Here is a 22,622-nt window from a genome sequence, read left to right as displayed (position 1 = left end):
AAAGCTCTCTAATATTAAACTGATGACCTGTAAATAGCTTTGAACATGACAACAAGAGCACCACCTGTCGGCATTTGACCCCACCAGAAGAATTGGCTGCATTTCATACATGAGTTTGAATCTGCCCACACCTCACTTTCTGCAAATATTAAAAAACATAACTGTCTATGTCTTACATTCTCTCCCTTGCTTACGACAGCTTTAATCCTCCTAGTAGCATGGCCTTGTAAACTAACTGTACTGTTTAGCGGGTTGACAAAATGTTTATATGCTCTCCTACTTGTCAGTCGCTGTGGATAAAAGCGTCTGTGAAATGAAAAATATTGTTAAAAATTAGACCCAGTCACACAACATATACATTTTAAATATACTGCAATAAAACATACAGTATGTAATAATGTTTTATAATAATTTTTCTGGACATTCAGAATACATTTTCCTCTTATTATTCTCCTTAACTGTCCAAAACCATTAAACCTTCAGCACATTGTTTTCAGGAAAATATGTATAAACTAAAGTTGAAAATTAAGAGGTAAATAATGTGTATTCTGGAAAATTAAGTCTATTTCCAAGTGCATACAATTAAAGTAATGTATGAAAAGCATTTCATTTTTAAATTAAATTTGTATAGGAGTCCACGGTCTCCCTGTATATCCTCATAGATCCCTATAGTTCGGTGAATCGACTGTATCATCATAATAAATCCTTGTAGGTTCCAGTAAAAGTACAACAAAAGGAGTTATGCTGCAATCTCCACTAATGCTCTTCCGTGAGGTCAGTCTACTACTCTAATTGTTGTGATACCTTTAGGTGATAAATGTTTTCTTCGGCATCCAGATCGATGCACTTGGCTTTCTTCTTAATGGCCATGACGGACAGCCCCACATCAATGCAGCCGTGGAGCTTTCCTTTCTCGATCTGCAGACAGGACAGGCAGAAGGTCTGATCTATAAATGTCAATGCTAACTCGTATATATATAAAAAAGATGTAACCCTGTTGCAATGCACTCAAATTACTACGGAGCAAACATGTTCCTAGATTGGATACGAATGAAGTGAAACTAGATTTCATCTGAATTAGGATGCACTTTCTTTAATGCAATTTTTTCAGAAAGCCTCCACAACTAACATTTGGGAGGCTTTTGGCTAATCTTTCTAAACAGATGGCTTTGTGAATAGTCGATCCTCACAGGCTCATTTAACTATTGTCTTTGATCAAGAGGCAATAAATAAATACAAGCAGAGTATGTAAATTCTAAATGAAAAACATAAGATTTTGCAAAAAGAAGTAAATAAGTATGAAATACTGTCCTTAATGATATGTCATATAAATTTATTAATATACAGTACACTAAATAATAACATTTTACACCGGTGTAATACAAATTTTGAAATGAGTGTATCCAAACAGGGTTACAAAACACTCCTGTCTCTCATTGGTTGGTCATATACCATACAGCCCCACCTCAAATTCAGGCCTTTGGATGAAACAATGTTTATACAGGTTAACCTAGGCTATGTTCACATTTGAAAAAAACTGGTCTCTTAATTTTTTCCACGGCAGTATATCTCAATATAAATAAATGAATCAAAACTTTAGCATGATGTATGAAATGTTAAAAATGCACCTCCATCTTAATTAAATGCCCTGACTATAAGTGTCTTATCATAGTTTCTGATTTATGCCTTTATATTTGCTGACTATCTGCTCCACATAATGTTCTCGAACACTGGGGGAAGTGCATTGATCTAGAGTTCCCACAGCTGCAGGAGGAAACATCTAATGAGAAGAGTGGAGGAACTCACATCAGAACTTACACGATGGAGAACTAACCACTAAAAGTCCTGAGTGATGTGGTTAGATTGAGTGAGTGACTGTGTGTGTGTGTGTGTGTTTGTGTTGTATACTTTCATACTCACATCCGCTGGGCATTTGGAATACTTCAGAATGCCCTTGTCTAAGTAGAAGAACCTCTGTGAGGAGAGAAAACAAAGTGGAAAGGACAAAAGAGAAACCTGGGTCAAATTTAATTTGTAAATGATGAATGACCTCTCAGCAGACGCGAACACATATTTGATGAACGAGATCGCTATACTGTGCTACTTTTCACATCTTTGTATTCACTTTTTCTGTCGACACATTTATTTAATTTATGGACACGATGACCTACTGTCGTTTCCAACAAGTAGTGTGATATAGCTGTAGTTTAGTGTGGTGTAGTTAACTAGTTTTAAAGGCGTTACCCTAGATGGTGTTTAAAGGGGTCATATGACACGGCTAAAACGAATGTTATCATTTGTTTTAGATGTAATTCAATGTGTATACACGATTTTTGGGTGAACTATCACTTTAACTACCCTACTATGAGAGGGTAGCTTGTTGCAAGAGAAGAAGTAGTTTGAAAGATAATTCACAGTCAGACAGAGGATGTGTTTGTGTGTGCTCAAGTGTCAGTGTGTGTTAATTCAACAGAGATGTATTGTCACTGCAGAGGAAGATCATTCATCATGTGCTTCAATTAGCTGAAGCCCCAGAGTCCAGCCACAGTCTCTGATGTATGATGCACACATGCAGGCAGGTCAAAACATGTGCTATGACACACAATCCTACAAATCACCTCTACTAATTTATCTTTCTTCTACTTATTTCTTTTCAAACAGTAAAACATTATATAAAAAAATCTAGTTTTATTGCTGCCTTCTTTATCTAAGTTAAATAACCAGCGTGCCTGTTTTCTACACTTCTTGTTTCATGCAGAATTGTATTACTGATGACTGCAATTCTTAAACATACCAGCAAATCAAGTCCTAGTTACAGGGACAGTTCACTCGAAATAAAAAATCTGTCATCATTTAAAGTATTCACCTTTCAAACAGTTCTTGGCCACCATTGACAACCATAAAAGGAAAAATGACAGTGGTAGTCAAAAGTGCCCCAGAACTGTTTACTTTACTACATTGTTCAAAATGTCTTATTTTGTGTTCAACAGAACAACGAATTTTATAAAGCAATTTTTCCTACTATGGTTGCCAAGAACTGTTGGGTTACAAGCATTCTTCCAAATATCTTCTTTTTTGTTCATCACAACAAATACATTTATACAGATTTGGAACTTGTTAGTTAATGATAACAGAATTAACATTTTTGGGTGAAGTGTCCTTTTGCATATACAGAGAGTGATGCTGGAGCACGGTTGGGTGTTTGTTGGAGCACGGTCAGGTATTTGATGCACAGCCGTTTCCCAGACACACATACCTTGTGCCAACCTTTCATAGGCCATTTTCTTTTCTTCAGCATGTAGCCCGCCTGTTTCTCTGGCTCCTGCACATTTGACAGACCGCCACGCAAGCCCTCCACGATCTCCCAGTTGTCCTGTACACAAACACATGGCACAACGAAATTCAATAAGCACAAAACAAATATAAAACTTTCCTAAACATGAACTGAAATGATAATCATCTGTTTTACAATAACTTTAAATTGTGCTCAGAAAGTTGAGGTTAAACTCAATGTTGAGGTCAAATGTTTGTCTCTATTCTATCTTTAATTAGATTTTTTTATTATAATGATCTTGCTTGTTCTATAAACACCATGCGCTGTGTTTATACCTTTTCTGTGTTTTTCTCCTGTAAATTGTGAAAAGTGCTATATAAATAAAATTTAATTGAATCTATTCTCTTCAAACTGCATCTTTTCCTCAAGGGAAGATTTGCACTGATTCAGCAAACTCTCAACAAGCGACTGCAAGGACAACTTTCAAAGAGACATCTCTGTCGCCAAGGACAAAAGCCAAACATGAATCAGAGAGTTGGACAGCTCAAAGCAAACATAACCTTCAAACATGATATGAAGCCTATTTGACAAACAAAACAGTGCTTATAGTTTCTTATTTTCTAAATGCAATATACAATTCTTCGTGCACAAGACAATAATGAATTTACAGCGTGACTTCCCGAGGAAGGATACTCTACATGCAAATCAAATTTCATTGAGCCGCTTCTAGAAATTTCAATAAGAGTCTCTCCCTTTAGAAACAGCATGTGCAGAGAATCCAGTCATTAATAAATGCTGAAGGTATGACGCACTCTCACACTAGAGCGCCATTTATTTTACATTGATATTAGCAGTGTGCTATTCGTACAACAGTACTCGACTTTACTGTGCCGTCCAAAGTATTTGCAAAATTGGTAAATGTTGATGCCTGCAAAGATAATTGACTTGGTTGGCAAACACAATCACAAGTTAAAGTTCCACTTTAAGAGATATCTCTGGGTGGTTCCTTTTAGTACACACTATGAAGTAGGCACTAGACCACCGGTATTTGAACCCTTTTTTTGCAGTAATATATAGATTATAGACTCTATGATACATAACTCCATGATACTGCTTTTGCGAGTAACGTCTGCCATCCGGACGTAGAACCATCTCGGTTTAGGAGAAATAAGCTTTATAATGCTACCACATGATGGGATTAGAGATTAGAGTCTCATAATCAGGTCAGCCTGTTCATCTCAGGAAAAGGACGGTCATCCGCCCTCCGTATGCTCGGCGCAACGCTCACAGGTGTACAGTATATATACATAAAATCATACAGGCGGAAACATACTTTTTTTAGAATGTTTGTAAAAAATAAACAGAGGCTATAGTCAAATCTAAATAATTAAATGTATAGATCTTTGATGGAAAGTAGTTTAAACGATGCATTTCCAGAAATGTCCATGAACCTGAGAATGCATTCGTGGAAAATTGACATACTAAAACATCACACAGAAAGGATGGGCGACTGCAGTAGGGGTGGGCGATACAACCCAAAATGAGTCATTATATTTCACATGATAAGAGTTATAAAGTCATTTAGAACCAAACCATGTTCACACAAGAGATGTTGCACCAACCCTTTATAATATAGTAATAAACTCCTCCTTTTCTGGATTTATTTGTGTCCTCTTGATCTATGTGTTTATCGTTCGCTATGTTTCTTAGTCCAGCATGTGAGCACGCCAGAGCGCTGCACAGGAGCTGGCCTGTGTTTCACAAAAGAAGATATTTTGAGAAATGTCTCAGTGGTTTCGTGTCCATACAATGGAAGTCAATGGGGTCCAGTAATGTTCGGTTACCAACGTTCTTCAAAATAGCTTCTTTTGTGTTCCTCAGAATAAAGAAAGTCATACAGGTTTGGAATGACACGAGATTGAATAAATTATCATAATGATAATTTTCAAAGAATGTTCATATAAATATTTAGGCTACATATGTTATGTTTGCAATTAAATCGGGAGACACGTAGATTAGTTTGTGCCTTATTTATTCACATGAGACCTACAGGAAGTGTTTCACAATAACAGTAAATGGCCACAATGATGCCAGTCTATGATACTCATGTCTCCCACGGTCAAGTGACTGACAGAATATTGTTTAATCCTGTATTTAAGCAGAGCGGGGGATAGGACTGATGGGGATATATTGCGTAGGAGTAGCTCAAACATTTCTGGTTCTAGTCCAAATATATTTTGCACAGTCCACTGATTTCATCTGTTGCACACTGTTTCATTTGCCTTGAGAACACTGCAAAGGAAATATTTTGAGAACAGGAAACATGGGAAATTGAGTTTAAAACCTTTTTATAGCATCAAAAAAGTAAAGTGAAAGTTCTAATACTATAAAGATTGTCTCATATAGGGTTGGGTATTGTTTGAACTTGATGAATTCCAACTCTGATTCTACTTATCGATTCTACTTATCAAGTTCTATCAAATGAAGTAAAACATCTAGATATTAACTTGTATGGCAATTTAACCCGGTTATTGACTGGTTTGCAAATATATAAATATATACTGTATACATTTATGAGCAATGTTTTGTATATACATACTGTACATATAGCAACCATGTTTTGTCAGAATTATTACAATTTGTATTACCATACAACTACAAATATCATGTTTAAACTATGGTTACTATAGTGAAACTATGGTAAATTTGTGGTTAGCGTGCTAATTACCATAGTTAAACTATGCATACTATTGTCTAAAAATGGTTAATTACCATAAGGCCTTTTATTGATATCACCAGTCAGATCACAAGATAACACATGCACATTTCTGAAAATGTGCACACAGGAATTGATCAAAGCAATTGCAATTTTTTATTTTATATCAAGAATCCGATTCCTAACCTTTTGATTCCCATTCCAGAATTGGAATTGGTTTTCGATCCCCAAGGCTGCTCATTCGGGTCTCAGCTATATTTCATTAAAAATTTAGTAGTTAACAGTAATGTGTTTGTGGACATTTCATTTGCATAGTTCATTTTGTTCAAAATGCTGTATTACTGTACAGTTCTGTTTTCTAATCACCGTCTTTGTTTTTTACATTAACAAAAACATTTGAATTGCTTCGTGCTAATGAACTAAAAGTAAATGTTTACATGATGAAAATTACTGCTTGCAGTTGCAAAAGCTGGCACAACAATCCTAGAGTTCTATGGGTGTTTGCTAGATATGTGTCATGATTCTGCCTAATCTTGTCTTGGTTTTCTGGGGCCTCATTTATAAAGCTTGCGTACGCACAAAACGGGGCTGAAAACATGCGTACGCCAGTTCCTGCGCAAAAGGTGGGATTTATAAAGAAAAACTTGACGTGAAAATATACGCACATCCACGCAAACTGTGACCCATGCGTACGCACATTTTGAAGACTAAGCAGTTTGGCGACACTGATGGTGAGCTGAGGGATTGACGGTAGATTAATGAAATTAAACACATTGAACTTGAAAAGTTGCGCATATAGACCTATCCATATAACCATAAACATACTAATCACTTTCAACCCTCATTATGCGTCCTAATCATAAAACATGCATGTCCACAATACCAATTTATATAAATAAATGGTAATAATCTATCAAATAAAAGTGCATCAATTTAATTTATTTTACTTTCATTTGCTAATGATCTAAGGGTGGGCGTATGGGTTTACCACTCATTGTCTGATTGCTATGACAGGTGTAAAGGCTTGAATGTGATCGCTGTAAACATAAATACTACGGTGAAACCCCATCTACGACATGATGGATGCGCTGGCATTGCTGGAGGACTATGCCAATGGCAGATTTAGGAGGGAAAGGGTGTTTAGAGACCGCGAAGATTTTCCAGCCCACGATGATGACTGACTAATAAGCCGATTTAGATTCCCTAGAGCCATGCTTTTGGATCTGTGTGCTGAATTGGGGCCAACATTACAAAGGCAAACTACACGAAACCGCGCCATCCCGGTACCATCACAAGTCCTGTCAGTTTTAGGATTTTTGGCAACCGGGATTTTTTTCATGCGCAAAGCTTGATTTGGAAACTTATAATTCTGTTAATTTGACATAAGTCTGGGATTTCACAGCCATCACTGAGCTCCTTATGCCTGCTGTTTTGAAAGGGATTATTAAAATGACAAATCGATACATAAAGTTTCCTTACACGATTCGGGAACAGGCCAATATCAAAAGGCCATTTGCAGCAATGTCCGGATTCCCAAATGTAATCGGTGCAATTGACTGCACTCATATTGCTATAAGATCTCCACATGAGAACGAGTACATTTATGTGAATCGAAACGTGCATTACATAAATGTGCAAGTTGTTCGTGACGCCAATACTATGGCTACCAAACAAAATAAATTTCCTTTCCTCCACCTCAGTCACAAGAACCTCTCTGTTTCTGTGTCTGTGAAATTTCTCTTTTTCCCCTTAGTTTCCATTGCTGCTATTATCACGCATACAGAACCTCTTGCTCATTAAGATGCACGGCCATTCATGAGGTGATTTGCATGTGCTATATATGGTTGAAAAGGGGCGGGTTGAGGGCGGGATGTCGATTTTTTTCACGTGCGCAAATTATCAGGTAGACTGTGATTTATAAAGTGAAAATTGCGTGCAGTTGTGCGTACGCACAGTTTTATAAATCAGATTTTTTTTTTGCGTACGCTATTTTTGGCTTTTGTGCGTACGTACACTTTTAGTAAGGTTCCTACGCACAGTTTTATAAATGAGGCCCCTGGTCTAGGAGCAGAATCATGACAGACCTACGTGTTTTATGTGGAGAGAAACATATTATTGTCAATCAGGACATGATATGTGTTCTCTCCAGTCTCGTCATTGGCCCCGCCCCTCTCGTTCCTAGTATTGCTTTCCTCCTGTGTCTCATTACCCACCCATTGTTATCTCCTTTGTTAGTCTCCCTATTTAATGCCCTCTTGTCTATTGTCTTATGCTCGTTCGTTGTACGTGTTACCTTGGATGTACTTGTATGCCATTCTTGTTACCGTGTACCTGAAGCCTTCTAAAGTCAAGTCTAGTCTTAGTGTTTTGTATTTGCTAGTCCTGTTGAGTGTTTAGTTTTCAGTTGTGGTATTTTGTTTAGTAGTGTTTTCCCCATCGAGGCAGTTTATGTTTTGTTCCTGTTTTATTATTTATTAGTCTATTTGTTAACCCCTTCATCCCCGTTTCGCTGCCTGCAATTGGGTTCTCCTTCAGTTCCATAACAGATATGGCTCAAATCCATAAAGGGATTACATTTTCAAAAAATAACATTTCTGTCATCTTTTACTCAACTTCAGATTTTTCCACATGTATACATTTCTTTGTTCTGTTGAACACAAAGGTAGATATTTGGAAAAATGTCAGTAACCAAACAGATCTCATCCCCCATTGACTCCCATAGTATTTATTTTCCGTACTTTGGCAGTCAATGGGGGATGAGATTTGTTTAGTTACTGACATTCTTTCAAATATCTTCCTCTGTGTTCATCAGAATAAAGACATTTATACAGGCTTGGAACAGCCTGAGGGTCAGTAATTGATGACAGAATTGAAATTTGGGGTGAAGCATCCCTTTAAAAGCAAGGCCTGCTAACCCTGCTACACGTGTAAACATCCTTGTGAATGGAAGCACGCAGAACATAAATTCTCGTGCATTTTGTCCTGTCCTAAAGCAAAAAGAATAGTTCACTGTCTGTCAACACACTCACCTGTCTACTGTCATGTTTGGAGGAGGAACTGCTGTTGCTGTGCGATGGAGACGAGATCTTCTGTGACATGATGGAACTTTTCTCTTCTGAGCTCATCTCCAGTTTTCAGTAAGCGACAGTGAGACAGGAAGAGGAATAAGGTTGAGGGAGAACTAGTAGCTCAGCAGTTGTGGGTCTCCATTTGTTTCTTCCTCCCCGCAGTGTCTGAACCTCTGGATAGATGATGATAGAGAGAAAGGTTCGATTAGAAGACCTCAACATGATGTCAGGCTCTCATCCGTACAGGTAATGAACGGCACTCGCCCACCACGGGATATCCAATAGCAGAATGATCTGAAAGCATAAGAGCTTGGTCAGCCGGACGCAGTATTGAGGGTTGTGTTGATGGAAGCCTACTAGCATGAATCCCTCAAAATACTTTAGACGTCCACCACAAGATCTTCTCCTACTCAGCTTTTACCAACTATGATAGCAGAAGTGTGGGGGCTAAAACGTAGATGGTTTCATTTATAAGCGATTTCATTGGACGCATGCACTGGCCCTAAGTTAGCCTCTGGTCCGTTAGGTTATAATGTAACAATTTATTTTATACTTAATTTATATTTGAATATCACTTTATATCTATTTTTATTGTATAATAATTGTACAAAACTACTCAACAGTTGTTGCTGCTGAAACCGTCTATTGCAGGAATAGATTTTGGTCATCAGAGCAGAATGTAAGATCTTCCCTGTCACAGGAAGAGAGAACAAATGCAAATGCTCTCTTGCTTTGTCTCTAGGCTTGTTTGAAGTCATGTGTTACAACAGCACCGCATTGCAAACTCATTGTCGCAACACCTGCGGCTAGCCCCCTGTCTTTATATTCGACCATATGTGTACGTGTTTAATGACTACTAAATGAAATAATAACTTAAAATGCATTTTGTTTTAGGGCTCAGACAAGGAATATTTAAATAACACACATTATATATTAGGTAACAAGTTGCGCTGCATTGTGTATGTCCGGTGTAACATTTATGAATATGTATTTTCACTATCAAACAAAAAGTCCTTGAAAAAGAAATAGGACACCAAATATTGACTCAAATAGATTTTTCTTCCTTTAACAGATCTTTAGCATGCCACGCACGGGGTTATTTAATAAAGACATTCATACTGTAGCCCAGTCATCCTTCAGGCTCTTTCCAACCTTCATTATAAGCAACAGCACAGGTCACAACGTGGGATACAGAAATGCTGCAAGGTTAATCAAATTACATATTCTCCCCCACAACCACCCCTTCATTTCCATGCACCTGCGGAGGTCACGACAAACGTCTAGTCTTGCAAATCTCTCTCTCTCTCTCTCTCTCTCTCTCTCAGTTATTGACTCCCACTTCTGTCAGGAGAATCAAACTGAAGCTGTGCATACACTTGTATTTTATTGGCCCTTGGAGCAGAATATGATTTAACTGAGAGCAGTATATCAGCTGTACATTCACACGCCACGCCCAGCTTTCAGCTAATGTTCAGCATCTCAATCTTAGCTCGTTTGTCCGCTCCACATCAACATTCTCAGCTCTATCGCATCCTGTGAGCATGAAGAAATCTGGCGTTCTCAATGCAGCCGCGTTGTGACATGTTGTGAACATTTATAACCAGCTCCAGATGCTTTTGAGATAATTGTAAGTGACATGCTAAACTGAGAGGAATGATTGAAGACCTTCAGAGCCCAGAATGCCAGTGGCATGGGTGACATCAAAACGGCAACGATGAGTCTTTATATCCCCTTTATCGCTGATCACTAGTTCATCCAAAAATACAAATTCTGTCATCAATTATTTACAAAACCTGTATGCCTGTTTCTAATGTGGAACACAAAAGATATTTCGTGAAATGTCTCAGTGGTTTTGTGCCCATACAATGAAAGTTAATGGGGGCCCATGTTGTTTGGTTACAAATATTCGTCAAAATATCTTGTTTTGGGTTCTGCACGAAAGAACGAAATGAACCCATTTCGAGGTTTGAAAAGACATGAGTTCGAGTAAATGATGAATAATTTTCCATTTTGGATGAACTATCGCTTTAACATGTCGTGTAAAAGGGTAAACAGGGCTCATTGATGACCAAAGCAATGATGAACTCTGAATTTAAATGTGTAAACGCCACGAGAGTTTGCAGTGTGTTTCAACAGGTGATTTCAGCTAGAAAAACATCACATCAAGCTGCCGTTTATGTGTTTTGAGCTGACGTCAGTCAGCGTGAGGTTGATTGTTTCGATTCTTTCGAAAGCAAAAGCACATCATCGACATCCGTGACCTCTCACCGAGCGTTCACGGATGCTCGCGCAGCTAATTAAGGCCCCGCCGTGAGGTCTCTCAGTGGCTGTGGTTACTGGTTTGTTCCGGTAAACAGACTCCTGGTTGTGATAAACGCCGTTCTCCGTCGCCGCCTCGCTCATGCTGCTTCAGAAGCCAACAGTGAGCAGCTGCCTCCGAGTGCCGCGTTATCATTTATTCATTTACTTTCCACCGATCGCATTCAACACGCACAATCGCTCGCCCAAACACGCATGAAGCCATGAAAACACACCATTACAATGACAAAGGCCATCAGAAGTGCAAACACATGCACATGAGAATGCAGCGTAACATTAGAGTCATGAAGCAGGCTGTTTCGATTCATGTTTATCAGCAAACAGTTGAACAAACACTCTCAGATGTGTCAACACAGATACGTGTATTTAAAAGTGTGACGCATGAAATGACATTACTGGTTTAAAGACAATAAGTGTGAGTGAAAAATGGGCCCCATCACAACCAATGATATAATAACAAATCTACTACTACAGGCACAAGAATAAAACATGATTTAAAGGGATAGTTTACCCAAAAATGACAATTATTTTATCATTTACTCACCCTTGTGTCGTTTCAAACCTGTATGCATTTCTTTATTAAGCAGAACAAAAAACAAGATATTTTGAAGAATGTTTGTAACCGAACATCAATGGCCATCATTGGCTTCCATTGTGTGGCACAAAACCACAAAGATATTTCTCAAAATATCTTCTTTTGTGTTCCAAAGAAGAGAGAGTTATCAAATGGCTTTTCAATGACATAAGATCTAATAAATGATGACTTTCCCTTTAAAGTGGCATTCCCAAACTTTTCCTCTTTCTGGCCATTTCTGAAACATAAAATTGCAGGTTACCTTAGATACTAAATACTTTTTTAATATCATACCAGACTGCTCAACTTATAAATGACAACATGCTAAACAGGAGATCTGCTGTCTCGATGTGATCTGACACACTTTTACTCTTTTGGTCGTAACATCTTAGTGAAAGCAATATGACAGGCTCAGAGCTCAATGCTGTTCATATCATATCGCAGTTCCAATTGTGACACTTGTCTAAATAGCAACACAATATGGTTGGTGATATATGAATCTCTGTTCGTTGGGTCATAAAATAGATGGGCTGGAAAAAGTGGGTCATATCGCTGAATCACCACTTTCCAACCCCCTGACAGAAGGGCTGAATGAAAGATTCATTACCGTTCTGGGCATTCCAGGAACTTCTTGATTAAAACGTATGGCATGAAAGTGGCAATGACCTGTTGTGACCTGTAAAATTGTCCTTTCTCTCTCTCTTTCTCCAAAAAGTTCTGCATCTTAAAACGACAACTTTAAACATTGTATAGCACAAATATGGTTTGCCTCACTAAATGTCTAAATAAAATGTATAGACGGTTACATCAGACCCATGTGCTGGCCCGAAGATATAACTTCCTGTTTGTGTTTGTTAATAATATAACAATTGATTTTATATTAATTTATATTAACATTTATTGTATAGGAATTGTATTCAATTAATTTTAAACTAGTACAGCTATAGTCTTTGCAAGGGAAGCTAAGTTTGGGCCACGTAACACATGTTTCTGTTGTTGCAGATGAAACGTCCATAATGTAGATTTGTTATCTTTTAAGAAAAGGGTACATTTATTAAAAAAGAAAAATTGAGCATCACCACCCACGTTTATTACTTCACATTCTGTAATGGTAAATAAAAACAGTAGATTTTATTATAATAGTATCATATTGACTGTAACAAAGAAACAGTTCTGATGTATTCCTAATACAAACCTAAAACAAATTTTCATTTAATCAGCATTTTTAGATGTATAGTGATTATTCCAATCCAGTGTCTGTTGAATTTCAACAAAACCAAACCTAAGTAGTGACATAAAGTCATCCAACAGCAATGTGTGTATAAATATACTATTTATGCCGTGTATGTCAATCATACTGTGTATGTAGCCTAAATTATATATTTTGATCACCATCTGCTTGGGACTTTGATGCTTTAAGCAATTCACTGCTCATTCTACATTGAGAATTGGTTGATTAAAAATAGCTGATTGTGCGCTGACCTAATTCTTACGGTCTGTTTTGCCTTCTCACATATTTGCTCTAAATGGTGTTTGTTTATTTCTAATATTTGTTCTTATATTAAACATGTAAAAAATGTACATTAATTAAAACACAGATATTTGGTTATGATAATATTGATACAGTAATGCAAAAAAATTATGATGCACCTCTGACACCGAATATCTTACAAACATGTTTGTTTCTTATTTCGTCCCTATCAAGGAGACCAAGTGTGAAAGTGAAAACTAAAGAGAATAAATAGACTTTCGATTCTGCACAGAACCAGCATAGTTGGAAAAAACCCTTAAAAGCTTGACACCTTTTACTGCAGCCTCTGCACAGACAGAAACGTGATGTAATACCTGGTCAGGTGAGATAGGATGACTGGCAGCTCTTTCTGCGTCTGTGCCCCTGTAATTGAATCTTTCTGTCACAGGGTGCAGAGTATTGTGTGTTTCTTTTGAAAGTGAGCACGGCACAGACGATGCCAAAAATAACTACCACACAAAGCCCCGATGGAAATGAGACACCGGTGGTACATGCAGGCCGGTGGCGAGTGAGGTGCAAGAATGTTCCGGAAGATGAAAGGATGATGTCAGGGGGTCTCTGTTAAAGTATGGTGTCCAAAACAAAGACAAAGTTTCACACCCACACACGCATATACGTGGTGATATTGTGAGATAATCATATGCCACATTACTTTGTTCTAATGCATTTAGGGTATATAATTAAAGTAAAGAATACGATTGCAAGAGGTGTTTTTGGTCACGGACAGAGGCGTTACTGCGGCAGAGTGATCGCATGGGCCGATCATCATTAACCCACAGACTATCATGAGCAAGAAGGATAATGAGGAGGATCTGGCAGCAAGCTGGAGTGATTGTGAGCATTACAGTTGAGATGGAGCTTCATATGCTTCACAGATGATGGATTAGCATGATATAGCAGAGATTGAAGGGTTTGTAATGAGCTATATTGAGTTTCTTCTACTAGGTGAAGGTTTCTTCACAACTTCTGCTTGTAGTAAAGTCCCTCTAAAGCTGCAACCCATAATCCGTATGGAAAAGTACATGAAACATCCGTGTTAAACTGCTTATTGGCCCGGGTGTGGCCAAGGATACTTCAGAGGGTCCACAGACCATGACAGTGAATTATAAATAAATAAATGCTAGGATTGCTGATTAGAGGAAGTGATCATTTACTTCCCAGAGCGGGTCACAAATGTATACAAAACAATGGCACAACGTCATGAGATTCATGTAATTCTAAATGTATGTTGATTCAATAAATTCTACAATAAAAATTATAAATAATAAATGTTGATAACATAGGTTAACCCCCTCATAATTTGTTTAAACATGAAACAAAGCAGAACCAGAGGTGTCTAAAAACGGATGTGGATCAAAGGAACATATATCTGATAAAGCATATACTCATTCCATAGGACTGCAAGATTAAAACAAATAATTGATGCAGATTATTGCCCTTGATGTTGCAATCTTGACTATTACTGTCAGATTTTAGAACACATGAATCACCACTTTTTACACGCCACAAAATAAACTGAGAAGCGTTTATGAATTATTTTATTGCTGTTTTGATTCTCTAAGGAACATAAAAATCAGGAAATATATAGAAGACAACATTACCAAAACACTCAATGGCTTCAGGTTATACAGTAAAGAGTCTGTAAATCTAATGAATCTTTTCTTACATCGTATCTGCACATGGTTGTTAATGATAAACTTTGTGAACGTGGAGCACTTCAGTACAGCTGAATCCTTTAATCGCATCTGATTTTAACAACACACGTTAAAATTACAAATGACCTGCTTATAGCATGAGATAAAGGTAACATCTCACTCCTAGTCCTGCTTGACCTTAGTGCTGCGTTCAATACTGTAGACCATAACATACTTATAGATCGCTTACACAATTATACCAGTATTCACAGACAGGCACTGCAATGGTTCAGATCTTACTTATCACACTTCCACCTTAGAAATGTTGCCAAATTACGAAAAATTCTGTGTTGCTGACGCAGAGAAGCTTATTCATACATTTGTGACCTCAAGACTTGACTACTGTAATGCACTACTTAGTGTTTGTCCTGCATCATCAATAAACAAACAACAGTTAGTTCAGAAAGCAGCTGCCAGAGTTCTTACCAGATCCAGAAAATACGATCACACAACCCCAATGTTATCAACCCTTCACTGGCTACACATATCGTATTAACTTAAAGTTATTTTAATCACTTATAAAGCCTTAAAGGGTTTAGCCCCTTACCTACATAACAGAGCTTCTATCACACTACAACCCATCACGCTCTCTAAGATCTCAAAACAGGACTTTTGATAACACCAGGAAAAACTAAATCCACCGAAGGGGGTCGAGCTAGACTCTGGAATAGCCTTCCTAATATTATTCGAGGGTCAGACACACTCGCCCAATTTAAATCTAGACTAAAGACGCATCTTTTCAGCCAAGCATTCACTTAATGCAACATATGCTAAATAAACCACCAGGAGATGCTGACATTAGATATTATTTACTAGAATAATCTTGCTTGTTCTATAAACACTGTTTTTCAGTTTTAATAATTTTCTCCTGTTACGCTGCTTTGGAACAATGCATATTCTGAAAAGTATATAAAAAAAGTTACATAAAATAGAATTGAATTGATTGGCCTATATTTTAATACCATTAACTTGATTAGCTGTAATGTTAGCAGCTGTAGCAGAGCAAAAATGCTGTCATCTACATTCATTCATTTTCACATAATAATTTTTAGATTGTGACAGTCGTAGCAAGTTTTTTATTATGCTGGGATTTCCTATTTTATCCTGAAGTTGGAGACCAGTTTTGTTCACCTTGTATCAATTTCCGACCCTGATGTAAACAATGTATGTTGGGAACCAATACTATCTGTTAATGGAGCCTAATGTTAACTTCCTAAAGTAGGAATCCTAAAGCCAAGGCTAAAGATTGTGATTTAAAACACAAAATGCAAAAACTTACTTCTCACCGTAAAATGCCCCTGTGACACATGTCTGGTGCTGGGTTACACAGTGTATGCCTGCGCATATAAGGGTATTTTTAGCAAGCCTGTAACTTGCGGAGACCTCATGAAGTGTTTAAAGCTGTCAAAACGGCGCCAGGAATTCCTCCATTACACGCACAAGCACAAATCTAATAAACACTCCTTTTATATTACCAAATCACTTGATTTTTGGGTCGTATATTGTTGTCACTTCCTGTGTTTGGTCCAGTTCGATGCCTTTGGAACATGTTGCGTCCATTTTTGCAATGGGGTATATATGCACACGGAGCAATGACGTCGTTCCGCTAAAATCTCTGCCAGCTCTGTTACATCCGGCACCATGGGGAATAATGGCATTTTAGGATGGATGTAGGATTACGATAAACAACGTGAGTCTAATTGTTCAAACACTTCGCCATACGTCGACAACCCAAAATGATAAGCACTTCAGGCTATCCATTTAAAGGTACATCGACAGATATGAAAAAAAGCTAAGTGAACTTTTGCACTTACTAGAAGCATGGATAGTCACTGGAGGGCGGAAGTGTATTCTTCAGATGTTGACAGAGGATTATGAGGGCACATTCATTTTAAAAAGAGAACGATCCACACTGATGAGCTATTTACAATGAACGCTGCAATATTTCATGAAAAAATAGGAACTGTTATTTTTAATTTCACAAAAAAATCACAACAATATCTTTATTCTTTGCCTGTATACAAAGTGTTTCGAAAACATATGAGGCATGGGCTTTCCTCATATGAGGGAGGACCTGTGGGAAAACAGGCATGTTAGAGTTTGAATTTATGACATAGGTCTTTATTTCCTATAGGAGATGCTGATTTAATTAAGTTAATTTAGTAGTGTTAATAATTGTGGCTTTTAACACAACGGCTGCTCAATGGAGACGTCTAGGTTAATTGTATTTTGATGAAAAACACTAGGTTGAGTGTCGCAGCCTCTGCCGTTGCCAAACCTTTTTATCTAGTTTAAAACAACTCAAGAGTAACCTAAATTTGTATTATCTTTAAAATCCTATTTTTAAGTTAAGCACATACGTAAGTAGACGCCCTGAGGGCAAACAATTAACCGTGTCCTCACGCAAGTTGTGATTCATCATTTTGAGAGCAAATTCACTTCTCAAAACTCAGAATCTTAAAAACCTTATCTAGCCACTAACATCACCACACAGAATGACAAAAATAATGATTGTTTTCATTCTCAACAGATTTCCCACATACTCTACTTGGCAGAGCCAATGTTTGTATTTTCAGGCTTCCTGGAATGCTCAATCACACAGAGAAATGTTTAGAAAGTGCCACACAGTTTACTCTTTACAGACAAAATTACATGACAAATGACTTAGACGGTAACGGTCCCTCCATGTTAAGATGGGATCAAAAATTCTGAAACAATTACACCCTTTAGCTTTAACAAAGATTTCAATTAATTACAGCTACGCAAGTATAAATTAAACCTGACCTCTATGCAAACTCCACCATCGTGTTCCCCTCCAGCACAAAGATGATGGTGAGCGATATCAGGTCCATCTCTCTGTGAGATCTAGACCCAAGAGGATGTGGAAGGGGCTTCAACATGCAAACTTGGATCTGCATGCCACAGATTAAAATGTGAAAATATTTAGAGGTTCTGTTAACCACAAACCTTATTTTAGGCATTGAACCAAAAACCCATAAAAAAAACATAGACTTTGGCCGATGGAACTGGATGTTTTAAAATCGTAAAAAACAATTAAAAGCATGGTTTTGCCGGAAATCAATACACCAAAACAACATGGTAACTACACTTAGCACAAATAAAAATATGGTTAATTTTCATAAGGGTTAACTCTTCTTAATAAAGAAGGTGACTCCAGTTTATTTTTAGATTTGATGTTTGAATTTTGATGCGTTTCCTAAAGCAAGTGGGAAAAAACTAGCTTTTTTATTTTGCCTTATGTCGGATGTGTTGCGCATGACAAAGCCAGATGGATTACACCCACACCCACATCCGTCCAAGCAGGCAACTGGGTTTTTGAAAACTTGAGTTTATTCATGACATTTCTAGCTTCAGAATACCTAGCCTTGAAGATGAATAGATAACAGAGCTAAAAGATTAAGAGGTGATGTATAAAAAAAAGAAGAACCCACAGACTGAGGATAGTAGACTACATAAAATACATTTACAACAAAATGTTGCGCAATGAGACCAAAGAGTCAGGGGTCAACAGTCCAGTCCCAGCAGGCATCACAGTCCATTTACAAAAGACGTCACTCTGAAGTCATGCCCCTGGTCATACACATCAAGTAATATTACACTGGCTGACTTAAAAAAATACCTTATTTTGAACCAGGCACTGTTTATTTTAAAAACAGGATAATTCACAACTTCATAATGTAACATTACAGTGAGAGTATCTGATTGGGCACGCACACGCATAGAAAGAAATCAAGAGAGACACAGGAAGAAAGTAAGAGAGCCACAGAATTGCTAGCCGTGAGCTATGCACTCGCTATGGTAAATCTATTCAGCTCATTGTAATTTAATGTGTTTCCAATAGATTAAGGCCGGAAATCCCTGCTTTCTCTCTATTGAGAAAGCCCTGCCCAAAGAGGCTTTTACACAGTTTGTGAGAAATTCCACCTCCGCTCTGCAGATTTGAGTCATGCCCGGGGGCAAAGCCTCAATTTAATCTATCGGTGGGCCTGAATTAAGCAGCAGAAACCGAAGATACTCAAAAACTCAAAGTGAAAGATATTCGGAGGAATGCTTGTAACCAAACATTTTGCCCCTGATTGACTCCCATGGGAAAAATTACTTGTTCTGTTGAACACCAAAGAAGAAATTTTGAAGAAAACTGTTCTGGGACACTTTTGACTACCATTGTCGTTTTTCCTACTATGGTTGTCAATCAAAACCAGACGGTTGTCATTCTGTCTGGTTATAAGTATTCTTCCAAATATCTTTCTCTGTGATTATCAGAACAAGATATCCCCCCTGGTGGGCGTGGACGTGATGCGCACTGTCTCTATTCAGTCCTTGGCTTTCTTGGTCTTTGGAAGAAGTTCCTTTGGGATGTTTACAGTTTAATGACAACAGGACCAGTAATATCTATTACAAATGTGTTGAGATATTTGGTAAGCAAACAGGTTTCTGTAGACAAGTTACTCGGGGGATGTCAAATCTATTTTCATTAGCTTTCATTCCGGCAGCTCTTCTCGTACTGCAGACGCTTTTAGTTTACTGCCCAACAGAGGTAATTCAGCTTGTGTAGACCTGCTCTAACTCATCTTTGTTTTCTGTCTGCATTTAAATACACATTCAAATATGCAGGTAAATGCAAATCGGCCCCAAAAAAGCTTAAAGTATTTTGGTTTTGTGTGTGTGTCCTGCACACTAGATTATGAACCACCAAAGACTTAACTGTCTTTCTATCATGATTCTTCGCAGATGTGTTCTTATCCTCATGAGATACTGCAGAGCTCCATCTGAGAGTCTGCCAAACCCTGGTGCTACACCCTCCAACAGTCAATGCCAGGCAAACTGAGAGCGATCAGATTTACAAATGCACTGGCATTAGTCTTGGCTTAATATACAATATGGAGAAATAGCTGAAAATGATTGGTCTGGTTTTCAGGCAGCAGGTACAGTGGGTGATAGATTTGGCAAAGTGGCTGATCCTGTGAGATTTGTGGAAAACCTTTTAAAGGAACAAAGAGAGGAAAATGCCAAGCACTGGAACATTTGACATCACTCAAACTTGTACTTGACCTTCAATATGACATTTTCAAGACATCCTGATTCTGACAACAGGTGGGAAGATTCCTTGCTAACAGAGTGAAGTGCATTGTGAGGGATGTTTACGGTTTTTCGACAGAATTGTGAACACTGCTTCCTGTGTATTAACCACTTCTGAAACCGTCCACGCTATGGCTCCTCCCCTCCTTGTGAATCTCTCAAGGTAGATTCAGACTGAAAACCACATGCTCACCACATGCCCTCCCTCATCCTTCTTCTGTGATCCTGCCAGTCACATTTAAACACAAAATGACTCATAAGAGCAGAAGGGAAGGACAATCATATCCTTCGAACAGGGGAAAACCAACCGTCTACAGACAGCAAACTACTGCTTGCTGGATATCTTTAACCAACGTTGACCTCAAAAGATCAGATCTATAGAGATGATCTTGCTGAGAAGCCGAACACGTGTCTGAAACAGCAGAATGAATAGCAGAAATCTTCCTTGAAAATAAACACAAACAGGGGAGTTCATTCCCAGTGGAGCCCAGTAGGAAAATCCGGCTCATACAGAAGTCAGTACAGGAGTCAGAGGGCCTGATCCAATAAAACTGCTGCCCTGCAGAAATACTTTTTCACTGCACATTTCATAACAATAAAGATGTTAGAGGTGAATCTGAACAACAAAGGAACAAATAATTTATAGGACCTAGGTTTGGTAATTATCACATTTCGATAACACATTTCCTCAGGAGTGAGGCAATGACAGCGAGCCAAACTTTGGCTATTTATTTTTTTGTGTAGGCGTTTTTGTTTAAGAGTGCTGGAGTAATAATGTACATGTATTTTGAAATGCAATAACAAAAGCAGCCCTACCAATACCAAAACAAAGCAAGGATGTTGAAAAGCGAAGGCAAAGTCATACTTGCATTCTAGTGGTACTCAGAAGCATTTCCATCTCCATCAAGCATTTGAAAACAGTGTCTCATGTTCCATATTTCATCAGTAGAGAGTGAATTAGCCATTAATGAGCCCCAGAGAGGAGATATGCACCCCGACAAATAACAGGCAAAATTTTAATGCCCTAAATTTGGTAATAGCTCCATAGTGATCTCAAGCACTCAAGGAGATGGTAGAATATTGAGTTCCACTCTGCTATTGCACTTATAAACTGCAGTGCTTCCACCGTGAGTAAGAGTAACCAAGACATTTAAGAAGAAAACACATCTTTTCCAGATAAAAAAATGAAAGCAATAAAGCTTCACTTAAGACATCAGTATTGTATAGAAGAATAGCCCCATATTTCCTGCGTAAAGTGAGTTTAGACTTCTCATATCACACGCGAACCCTGGACTCTTATCTCTCCACCAGAGGCCTCTTTCCACAAGCTGCTAGGATGCAGATGTGCTTTGATGTGTTTCTATTTTAGTCTAATGACTTTTTTAGACCACAGCTATTATGACCTTCAGTTACACGTATTTTATAAGGTAAAGACAGCGGGGGAGCAGCGGAGAAACCAGCTGAACCTTTCTGTAATGTTTAATATTTATAAGGCTGAGGAGCCAATTAAAAATAACCTCCAAAGTTTACCATCATTTTCTCAATAGACTGGACTGAGAGGAATATTCTGTATAATGAACTACTCACCCTCAAACCTGTATACATATTTTTGTTTGGTTAAACACAAAGAAAGATATTTGAAAGAATGTTAGAAACTGAGATTTCTGGGGCACCATTATTTTGTCAGCTATTTGTCTTAGTTTTATTCGCCCGACAATTATACTTTAAGTTTTATCTTATTTAATCATACAGTTTGGTTGACAACATGACTTTGTATTTTCGTCCCGTTTTAGTCATTACAAACTTAGTCACATTTTCGTCATGCTGTATAACGGTTAAAATTATACAAATGTAGCTACAAATTAGAATCACAGTGATTGTTCCCGTTTGAGAAATTTGTTTTTATATTTCATTATAACTCAACTCAAAGTTTATTTATAAAGCACTTTCAAAGCCATTAAAATGGACCAAAGTGCTGTCCATAGATAGTAGACTGAAAGAATCAATCATCGAATCACTAACAATTCTCAGACCTAATTAAACAACAAAAGCTTGATAAAATAAATAGGTCTTCAAGTCCTTTTTTGAAAAATCCAGGCTTGACGAGGATTTGAAAGATATTGGAGCCAAATTCCAAAGTGCTGGAGCCGCAACCGAAAAAGCGCGATCACCACTACGCCTCAAACGAGATTGTGGTACAGTTAGAAGCATGTTTTGAGAGGAGCGTAGGTGACGTTGCGACTCACTTATAAAAATGAGTCAAAGATGTACAACCATCACACTCCAATGGAAAGTATAGTTGCAAATCATCAGCATATAAATGATAGTCGGACCAAGGATTGATCC

General features: G+C 37.8%; 1 protein-coding gene across 6 annotated transcripts in view; it reads right to left on the bottom strand.

Moving 5' to 3' along the window:
* Window positions 1-22,622, bottom strand: part of osbpl3b (oxysterol binding protein-like 3b) — a 47,421-nt gene that overhangs the window by 18,347 nt on the left and 6,452 nt on the right. For 3 of the 6 annotated variants that reach the window (XM_079469633.1, XM_079469635.1, XM_079469638.1), the window contains exons 2-5: window positions 9,020-9,231; window positions 3,257-3,373; window positions 1,921-1,974; window positions 805-918 (exon numbers count right to left, since the gene is read on the bottom strand). In XM_079469633.1, the coding sequence (XP_079325759.1) occupies window positions 805-918; window positions 1,921-1,974; window positions 3,257-3,373; window positions 9,020-9,115 (381 nt within the window). In that variant the 5' untranslated portion in view covers window positions 9,116-9,231. Of the gene's footprint in view, window positions 1-804; window positions 919-1,920; window positions 1,975-3,256; window positions 3,374-9,019; window positions 9,353-22,622 lie in introns of all 6 variants that reach the window. The other 3 variants (XM_079469636.1, XM_079469637.1, XM_079469634.1) reach the window with 1 other exon arrangement.

This window comes from Barbatula barbatula, assembly GCF_947034865.1.
Source record: "Barbatula barbatula genome assembly, chromosome: 12".
NCBI classification, from domain to species: domain Eukaryota; kingdom Metazoa; phylum Chordata; class Actinopteri; order Cypriniformes; family Nemacheilidae; genus Barbatula; species Barbatula barbatula.
The sequence above is the reverse complement of the archived record's forward strand: the minus strand, read 5'-3'. Positions and strand labels throughout refer to the sequence as shown.